Source organism: Pyricularia oryzae (assembly GCF_000002495.2).
Source record: "Pyricularia oryzae 70-15 unplaced genomic scaffold supercont8.8_1, whole genome shotgun sequence".
In the NCBI taxonomy this organism is placed as follows: domain Eukaryota; kingdom Fungi; phylum Ascomycota; class Sordariomycetes; order Magnaporthales; family Pyriculariaceae; genus Pyricularia; species Pyricularia oryzae.
Window position 1 is genome coordinate 41,306 of NW_003803360.1, and position 9,616 is coordinate 50,921.

A 9,616-nucleotide genomic window follows, 5' to 3' on the forward strand; every position below is an offset into this window, starting at 1 on the left:
ACCACCCGGACATTTCTTTCCGTCAGCCATGCCAGTTCCCCTACCATTCAAGGTCTAATTGAGACCAAAACACACCCGCGTAAGCCGTCCGCCGTCTAAATGTTACCATGATTGCCATACCCCATGTGAATCGCGTAGCCCGATAAAACAAAATGCAGTCACTTGTGAGACACGGCGGATGTTCGTCCAGTCCCCAAACGGGCAAACAAAATGTGGACGCGCTCTGGCGATACATCTTGGCAAGCCTAATTGTAAACGCTGTTGGCATCTGTCGTTGCGACCTCTCAAGGTCCAATCCGCTGGAAGCCTGCCACACCAAAAGGTTAATCCCCAAGGCTGAGAAAGCAAAGGAAATCAAAGCCTCGTCATCGCCAAGAGCAATATTTTGTGATGCTCTCGCACGGCATCCTGAGGTTTCAGCATGCGCCTTGCTGAGTCTGCTGGGCTCATCGTTTGCCGTGTTTGTTCTACAAAGGATTGTGGTGTTTCTGCTCACTACGTATCTTTTCGCATCAAAGTAAATTCCTCTGCAGACTTGGTGCCAGTCGGCCTATCCTCACGGTTGTCTCATCGACATCACCGAACGTTGTGGCAAGGAAAACGTAAAAAGCGAACATATCATCTCGCGTATATTCATCACAAAAAACCGAAATTATGGTTATTCCACCCGTACAATTCGCCTAAACAGCCCGTAAATGGAAGAGTTTATGATGCTATTATTTAAAGTACAAACTGTCACCAAATTGCGCTCGCGAGTTGCGATTTTTACAGCTGGCAACATTTATACTGCACCACATGGATAATATAATGCACCATCTGCTTTATGAAAAAAAAACAAATACGCAAACGCGAAATTAGTCGTAGCAATGCAAGTTCTCCCTTTTGTTGAAAGAGAAATAACTATATTATAAATATGTGTGTTCGTTTTAAATAATGTATGCAAATGGTGGGAATTGAAAAAAAAAGAACAAAAAACATTTATTGGTTCAATTTGCATTTTCGGTAAATACCTAATATTGTAAATTGTTCCATTAACGGGCTATTTAGGCCAATTGTACGGGTGGAATAACCATAACCAAAACAATAGCATACAGCCAGCGCATCATACCCTAGGGCAGCCAAAGCACTGGCTCTGGGAGATGGGCACCTTGGGGTTTGGAATAGGTCCCGACCTCAGGTTACTGACCTTTGCGCTGACACCACGTTCGTCAGTGTCGCAACAACAACCTCTGCCGCCATCAGGATCCATGAACACTGCTCTATACTTAATTTTAGGGTGTGGCTATTTCACAACAACAACAACAACAACAACAACAACAACAACAACAACAACAACAACAACAACAACAACAACAACAACAACAACAACAACAACAACAACAACAACAACAACAACAACAAATCGTTAAACCACAGCCGTGTGAGTAGACACTTTGTACTGCGAGTGAAAACTGTAGTATGGCCCACATGGTTGTGATTTAGCAGAACGTTGTTGTGTAATAGCCACACCCTAGTTTTAATACTTGATCAGAGAGATAGTGATCCAGACAAGCAGAGAAGAAAGCTTAGGGTGAGATTTGGCAAAAACAACCAGGCCCGAGACCTACTCGTGGGAGTCGTGGCGGACCCTGCAAAAGAAATTCTTCGACGTGTTCATGCAATATTGTGGGAGCCCCGTGCCACGATCGGCTAACGGCCTAGAAGTTTCATCCTGGGGGCAAGCTCTTTGTGCATGGGAAAAACAAACCGGACCAAGTATCCAAAAAAAATCGTCACTCTCGGTTGATGGAAAATACTGATAGATTGCACAAGTTTGACATGACAAACGATACTGTTGTCTACTGGAGGCATGAGGAAAGCTGGCCTCGACCGAAACCTACAATACGGCCGTCAGAGTCCACAGTGGCGGACGGAGCAGCAGGACGGAGCAGGCTCCGAGAACTAGCTACGCCAGGGAAACGGCAGGACAAGACGAGTACAGCCACCGGCGTCCTTGGTCAACCCGATCTAGTGCTCAAACGTTGTAGGTCCACGTTCTTGATCCGGACACAGGTCGCGCGACACGCCTCTCAATGTTCGTAAGCAACGCATTCGCCCTGTCGACAAAAAGTATCAGCCAACAAACCGTGTAGGTATCACGAGTTGGCCGGGCGGCTTTTCGGCCAGGAGCATCAAAATAGCATATTTGGCGAGGGAAACCGCGTGGCTACTGGGAGAATTTGGTGTACAGTCCGGAGACAGCCATGGAAACATGAGCCCATGATAATCATCTTACGCAAGTTACAAAAGACATGCTTGCAAATTGACACCATGCAATTCCATGCATACTTGGAGGCCCAGAGAGATTCTCACCGTTGTTGACTGCAGTTACTGCAAAGGTTCCTTTTCATCAGTCTGTTTTGGCGATGGAAGGCGCTCAGATTTGGCACCAGAAACAACGAGACGCATGAGTTAAACACATGCAGTGCAGACTTGGCCGATTAAAAATAGCAGCGTGGGCCTGGCTTGCCAAGTTCGATGGCCATGACTGTCAATATAAGTAGGTTCGCAAGGGGGGTTGCCGGGGGTTCAAAATGGGCTAGTGTCAGGCAGTCCCGCAAGCAGTAGGCAAGACTTTCTTAATTGCAAGCCCACAGCTACTAACAGATCCACGTCGACAGGGTAGAGAAAGAGGGATTTCGGCAGGCGGCAACCGGCCCGGTTCATTTAGGGCTAGACTAACGAACACTCACCTCCGGCTATCGAACATTCACTACAGTACCGTCAAAGTATCCATTGGCAGGTCCACACAGCAATAATTTGCAACAGGTGCCTATTCTTTGGATGGAGTTCTCGACTAAATTGAATGAAAAGTAACAAATAAAGGCTCTCTACAAAAAAAAAAAACTTGCAAAGTAGCGGTGATGGTTACGGCAATAAAGCTACGCAATTTAATTTAACGAATTAAGTTTTACATATTCGGTATTGCGGTCCTTTGCGTTATGCATCATGCGTTTGGAGATTGGGAATAATTTTATATAACGCGTTGTTTTTGTGCCAAAATTCTGTATACAGATTCAATATCATATGCTGGAACAAATCTGGGTCGAGTTTGGCTGGGACAAGTCCCTGAACGTGTTTTTGCAATGTTATTATTGGGTGGAGTAGGGAGTGAATATGAGTGCGGGCCCGTGGTGGGTGCTCGTTAGTCTAGCCCTTTATTTATGGGCTCAGTGGGAAAATAGCCCTTCGTTTAGGTGTCCAGACTTTTGCCGAATCCATGACTGCTATTGACAATAAACTCGGGCCGGACTTGGCTGCAAAGACAATGGATTAAGGAAAACTAAAGGGTACAAGAGGCAGTCGACCAACACTTGGGTCTAGGTGCTTTGTGAGAGGGGTGGGCCCAGCGTGATTGCTGGTACTCGGTGTTCACAAGCTGAGCCTGGAAAGATTTTCACGACTCTTATCGTATCACACTGCGGTCACAATCGAAAGGCGCGGCCCCCAGTCAAAAAAAAAAAAAAAAAAAAAAAAGAAAAAAAAGTTAGAAGGATAAAAAGCTTATTATTTCTTAGTGTGACCATGCAGTCCTGGGAAATGCTTAGGCGCTGCACCCAAGACTTCAGAAACAGTGTTTCGGGTTGATGCGGCGCGTTAAAAGAAATGGCCAGGCTGGTCTCAGTCCTACCCTCGATTAAAATATATGGCTCTGGAAAGAGGTTGGGAGGCTGTGAGCAGCGAATGTTTTTGCGATCAAGCTTTCTGAGGGGCGGCGCTAGGGATTTTTGGTTCAGGCCGTCAAATGGCGCCTGGACAGATGCGCGTCAGCCATTTCCATCCGTATAGCTGGTTGTCGCCGCGAATGGGGTGCAAGCAATTACCGAGCGATTGCAGAATGCCGAGTGGATAACGTTCATTTCATCATTTCATGGGGTTGCTGTGTCGATTCGACATCATCCTGTATGCAATTGCACTTGACGTTGGATGCTGCTAGTCTAGTCTCCCCTGGAGCCGTCTCATTTCCCCACATAAAGGAACAAAGGGCAGCGGCGCACTATCACTTTTTATACACTGTGAATCATAATGAGTCATCCTGCACCTGCGAAGACGCCAAAACAAACGGAGCGGGTTCCGCCCGGAAAATCCGTGTCAGATCGATCCCCGAATGGCATGGAGCGTACCAATTGTATAAAGTATGGATGACAGAACACATACCTGCAACATCTGATTGATCCGACCAAGACATTAACACAATACAATTATACAAAACATCCCTGCAACATGATTGCAGAGCTGCTCTTCAACCCCGGCACGTGGACGGCCCTCGCCGTCCTCGCAGCCGCATACTACCACTTTTTCCTCCGCAGCCCCGCACTCCCATTCCCACCAGCCAACAAATCAGCAAGCGAGCTGCAAGACGCCAGCAGCTTGATCACCAACAGCCTCTCCAAGAGCAATGGCGGACCCGTCGTCGTCACCCTGGGCTCGGGCGGTCGCAAAATCCTCCTGCCGTCGTCGCTCGCCGCCTGGGTCAAAACCAACCGGGATCTGGACCACCAGCAGCTCGTGCGCGAAGATTTTATGAGCGGGATCCCGGGTTTCGAGGGGAACACGCTCCTCCACCAGTCCGGCAGCCCGATCATGGACATAATCAAAACGCGCATGGGCCTCAACGACGGCACGCTGCGCACGCTCAACGCCAGCGTCAAGCGCACGCTGCACGACACGCTCGGCGAGGGCGCAGAGTGGCACGCGATCGACTGGTACGCCGGCACGTCCAACATCATTGCGCGCGCGGCGTCGTCCGTCTTTGTCGGGCCGGAAAAGGCCGACGACCCCGAGTGGCTCGAGCTCGCGCAGACCTACGTCACGGCCTACTTCACCGGCGTCGCCGAGCTGGGCACCTACCCGGCCTGGGCGCGGAGCATCGTGCACTGGTTCCTGCCCAACGTCAAGACCTGCCGCAAGCTGCTCCCGCGCGCGCGCGTCATCATCGGGCAGGTCGCAGCGGCGCGCGAAAAGGAGGCGGCCGCGGCGAGGCGCGAGGGCAGACCGGCGCCAGAGTACAACGACGCGTTGGAGTGGGTGCGCGCGGTGTCGGGCGGGGAGGTGGATCCCGCCGAGGCGCAGCTTTGCCTGGCCATGGCTGCCTTTTTCACAACGGCCGAGCTGCTCCGCGTGCTGCTCATCGAGGTTGCGCGCCATCCGGAATATGTTGACGAGCTGAGGGAGGAGATTTCTACGCAGATCTCCAAGCACGGTCTGTCAGTTGCCGGCATCAATGGTATGGTTTTGCTGGATAGCTTCATGAAGGAGTCGCAGAGGCTGAATAGCGGACCCGGTATGTTATCATTTCGTCTTTGTTATTTTTTTTTTTCCACACGCCCGTTCTTGAAAAGACCTTGATCGACTAACGACTAGCGTTTACATCCATCCAGTCGTCCTCGAGCGCGTCGCCCTCAGAGACACGGCTCTCCCCGATGGACGCATCATCCCGCGCGGCTCACATATCATGGTCGACTCCATGGACCTGTGGAAGTCGGAAAAATACCCTGACCCAAACAAGTTCGACGGACGCCGTTTCCTCAAGAAGCGCAAGGCCGGCGACAGCGCCAGCCAGTTCGTGCAGTCCGGCCCCGACTACCACGTGTTCGGAGGCGGGCGCCACATCTGCCCCGGGCGCTTCTTCGCGTCGCAGGAGCTCAAGCTGATCATGGCGCACTTGCTGCTCAAGTACGACGTTCGGTTGGGCGAGGGCTGCGACCCCAAGGTCATACCGAATGGGTTCTTTGTCATGATCGATCCGACGGTCAAGTTTGAGGTCAAGAGGAGGAAAAGTAGGGACGCAGATGCTCTGTTGTAGAGTGGATCTGCCAGGGGAATGTTACGCGGACTTTGGATCTGGCCAAAACAAAGAAGCCTCATCCTCGCGGGGACATTAATTCAGGGGCAGGTGTTGATCCTCCCATCTACAAGCTTAATGAGCGGATACCCTATAGACTAGTTAATGTACTGCGTCGATCGCATTTCCCAAATCTCTCCCAGGGGTCTACGATCCCTTCGTCTCCATTCCGTAGCCCCCATTAATGCTGCTCTTTCGGTATCCATTCGAGACATGTGAAGATCCTAAGCCAGGCCACAGTTCGCCTATCGCAGCCCTTCCAGCATCTCAATTTCTTATTCGCTCCACTCGGTATTGCATGCTTACGGTAAGGCCTTGACTTGAAGCTGGACTCGACTGGTGGAAAGGGATTCTTTCGCCTTTCTCGCTCTCCAAACTCTGCAACCTCCAGGCTTTTATTTTTGTTCACCAAATACCGGGAGTTTCGACACCCAATACGGGGCAGGAATGGACGTCCTTGGGGCAGCAGGAGAGCGTCATACGCGTGCGTCATCTCACAGGGAGTAAAACTAGGAGAGAGTACCAAAAAAAGAAATGTCCAAATATTCTCGCCAATATAGACGAGGACACGAGCCGCCGGAGTTCGAGGCTTACGTACCTATCTATAATACACATGTGCTATGGTACAACCCCTGAATGAATCGTGGTGTGAACAAGGCCAGACAGCTGGTTTTCGACAGCTGGTTTTCGGCCAATTATATCCGTGTATTCGGGAAATAAACGGGTCAAAAGCCAAGGGGGGTTACCTCCATGGTTGCTTTATAAATCACGTGGGAGTACAGGGTAAGTTGAAGGACCCCCCATGTTTTGCCCGTTCGTATCTATCCCTTACGGGTTTTAGTGTATGTGTTTGCATATAGTTTGAGGTTTCTGAGACGTCAATGGTTTGTTCGTATTGTCCACCTGAACGAATTGCATTTCATTCAGGGTAACATCCGTAAGTAATATTAGCGTCTGCTAAAACCGTGCCGCAAACTTTAAAGCTTAATCCCTGTCAAAGCCCCGGTGGAAATAGCCAAGGTAGTATATATAGAAACACACCGAGATGGATCTACAGCAAAAGCTTGGCAATATAAAACCACGTTTGTCGCTTGCGTTGGGACAAACGCCGGTTAGAGCTATCACTTGGAACCCAAGCGGCTTTTCATCTACGTCTTTACCCTTTGATATCCTGCGCTTTGATTTCCTGCCTCGTCTTCTTTGTTCTACTCATACAAACAAAAAAAATGCGTTCATACATTCTTTTTTGCTGTTTAGCTGGCCTGGCTGCCGCTAGATCGCTTGCAATCCAGCCCCGGGACGATTTGGACTTTACGGCAACCACGGGACCCATCTGCTGCGGCCATGGCACACAAGATCCAAACAACCTTTGCAAAAATGCTGGCCTCTTTGCTTATTGCGTAAGCTTGTTCTTTCATTCTTGTTCATCTACCATACGCCGTTGGGTCTCTGGACAGGTTCAGTACCTCGGTGCCTTTGGTTGGAGTTGGTCGAATCATCATTAACAACTTCTTTAGTGTTCCTCCTTTGCAAATAACGAAGAGCAAGGATGTGATCCAGTCGTTGATTTCCACGTTGGGCGCGACGTCAAAATAGTCGACAGCGAATCACAGCGGAAATGTGTTTCCGGGACACGCGTTGGATTTGTTGGATGTGCTAACTGAAGTGTATCTTGGCGGAAATGGTTTTTTCTTGTTCTTTTGCTCCGGAAGCGAAGCTCGTATACCCGAACAGGAGAGATGGCGGCTGGAAATACGGAAGCCCTGTTGAATTCTCACATCTGGAAATTGTAAAAAGGGCAACAACATGGGCTGTGTTATTATAATTAAGCAAGAATCAGGGATTCGTATTTAATACAATGTCACAGCTTCATGCACCGTCCGTTTTGGGCCAAGGAACTTTCACTTTCAGTATTTCGGGATTTGACCGGGATTTGGAGCGGGATTCAAACTTGAATATTACAATCAAGGTATCGGGGTAACCTGTTCTTATAATAAAGTACAGTGGGTTAAAACAACTGAGCGTCTAACTGGGTAACTGGGGTTCTCAATAATTGGGGGTAAAATTATAATCGTCCTTAAATAAATATTGAGGTTAACTAAAATTTAATTGCTGCTAAACAATCCTAAAATCGAATTTATTTATATGGTAATAAACGTGCCTTATATAAATTATATTCCGAATGTAATTTCTCCTAATTTGTTACAAATCGCAAAAATTATTTCCCTTAATCTGTTATAATCCCTTAATAATTATTGGAATTACTTTTTTAATAATTATGTAAAATTATGTAATTCCTTTTTATATAATCCTTTTTTTACCGGTCGGTAATTTTTTTGGGCGGGTATCGTTAAAAGGGGTATAACCCCACCTGGCCTTCCTAGTACCGGCCCAATTATTTGGTTGTAATATTAGATTTCCTTTTTTTTGGCCAAATCCCTTTGGCCTTTAAATAATCCGTATTTTTTTAATCCCTGTTCTGGTTTTTTTTCTTTTTTGGCTAATTTTTTTGCGCTATATTTAATCGTATAACCAAACCAAAATTTGGTCGTTCGTCGACAAAACGTCGCCACGCCTTTTTTTTTTTATTATCGACGGATATCGTTAAAATACCTTCCTGCAATTCCTACCGTGCCAAAAACGCAACGTTTTATTAAATATTTCCTCAAAATTTTATTCGCTATATAAAATATATTCTGTTAATTATATGCATTATTTTGCATGTAATAAGCCCACTTTTATTTGTATATAGCCAATTTTATTTAGTGCCGAAGTGGAGTGGGGAATGGTGGAATTCCGTTACTTTGTTAATGCAGGAATGCAATTTAAAGGTCAGCGAGTGGGGTTAGCTACCCTGTACCGGGTTTAATACCCACCCTGCACCTGCGAGTCAGCTACCCTGTACCGGGTTGAAAATTTCACCAAGTCAACGTTTAAATGCAAACCCAGAGATGGTTTGTATGCAAATGAGGGTGTTTTTTCAAAAACCCATACAAATTAGTTTTTCGGAAATTCATTCGCGGCACCGGAACCTTTTCTGGCGTGCGGACCCCCACTTCGATGTCGGAGAGTATGTAAGGGAAATAAAGCAAAATCTCCCCCAACCAATTATTTATCAGTACCAAAATTATAGTGCATTTCTACCTATTATTTAACGCTTTTAGCACTGGTTATTTACCACGCCGCACCTAGGGTTTACCCCTATATCCCCTGTTAGCACCATTGTTATTAACATATAATATTTTAGGTATTATTCCAATATTTGGTTGGCTCGTTTTATTTATCCGTCCGTTTATAAGTGGAATATTATGGATAATTTATAGTTTATTTTTAGTTATTTTATCAGGGATTTCCAAAATTTTAATATAAACAATTTGTCTTTATTTGTAATAATGTTTTTTGGAAGTCCGTAATTGTTAATAATTATTTGTAGAAATATATAGGCGATTTTTTCGGCGTTGCTGTTTTTTTTATATAATAGGAAATAGGCGTATTTGGTAAATTTGTCAATTATAACCAATATATTGTCGTATTTGGTCTTAATAAATAATTTTTCCGAAAAAAATAATTTAACGATAAAATCCATTATAATAATTTATTATATTTTATTGGGGGTTGGTAAAAGTTGTAAAAATCCGTAAGGTTTATATTTTGCGGATTTGTTTTTGGTACAAAGTTCGCAATTTTTAATAGTTTTTCGTATTTTTTATCGTATTTGTTTAAAATTATAAT

The 9,616-nt window shown here is 46.3% G+C and overlaps 4 protein-coding genes across 4 annotated transcripts; all 4 read left to right on the forward strand.

Annotated features, from left to right (window-relative positions):
* Positions 1–152: 152 nt before the first annotated feature.
* On the forward strand, positions 153–1,693 carry MGG_14985 (uncharacterized protein; the record flags this gene model as incomplete). The annotated part of the gene is made up of 4 exons (XM_016990552.1): positions 153–517; positions 1,048–1,054; positions 1,276–1,420; positions 1,515–1,693. The coding sequence occupies 4 exons, from the start codon at positions 153–155 to the stop codon at positions 1,691–1,693; spliced, it is 696 nt and encodes a 231-aa protein (XP_016845952.1).
* Positions 1,694–4,080: 2,387 nt separating this feature from the next.
* On the forward strand, positions 4,081–6,017 carry MGG_09156 (ent-kaurene oxidase). Its single transcript, XM_016990465.1, has 2 exons — positions 4,081–5,323; positions 5,421–6,017. Exons 1-2 carry the CDS (start codon positions 4,264–4,266, stop codon positions 5,843–5,845), a joined length of 1,485 nt encoding a protein of 494 aa, XP_016845953.1. The 5' UTR covers positions 4,081–4,263; the 3' UTR covers positions 5,846–6,017.
* A 1,244-nt stretch (positions 6,018–7,261) lies between these two features.
* On the forward strand, positions 7,262–7,480 carry MGG_18102 (uncharacterized protein; the record flags this gene model as incomplete). The annotated part of the gene is made up of 2 exons (XM_016990562.1): positions 7,262–7,284; positions 7,342–7,480. The coding sequence occupies 2 exons, from the start codon at positions 7,262–7,264 to the stop codon at positions 7,478–7,480; spliced, it is 162 nt and encodes a 53-aa protein (XP_016845954.1).
* Positions 7,481–8,613: 1,133 nt separating this feature from the next.
* Positions 8,614–9,076, forward strand: MGG_18103 (uncharacterized protein; the record flags this gene model as incomplete). Its single annotated transcript, XM_016990563.1, has 3 exons — positions 8,614–8,728; positions 8,886–8,954; positions 9,018–9,076. Coding segments are annotated over 3 exons (243 nt in total), but the record flags the coding sequence as incomplete, so codon positions are not given.
* Positions 9,077–9,616: the final 540 nt, after the last annotated feature.

Coding starts and splice junctions, on each gene's coding strand:
- MGG_09156 (XM_016990465.1), top strand. CDS start 4,264: ATGATTGCAGAGCTGCTCTTCAACCCCGGCACGTGGACGGCCCTCGCC. Junction 5,324..5,420: donor GAGGCTGAATAGCGGACCCG/GTATGTTATCAT, acceptor ACATCCATCCAG/TCGTCCTCGAGCGCGTCGCC.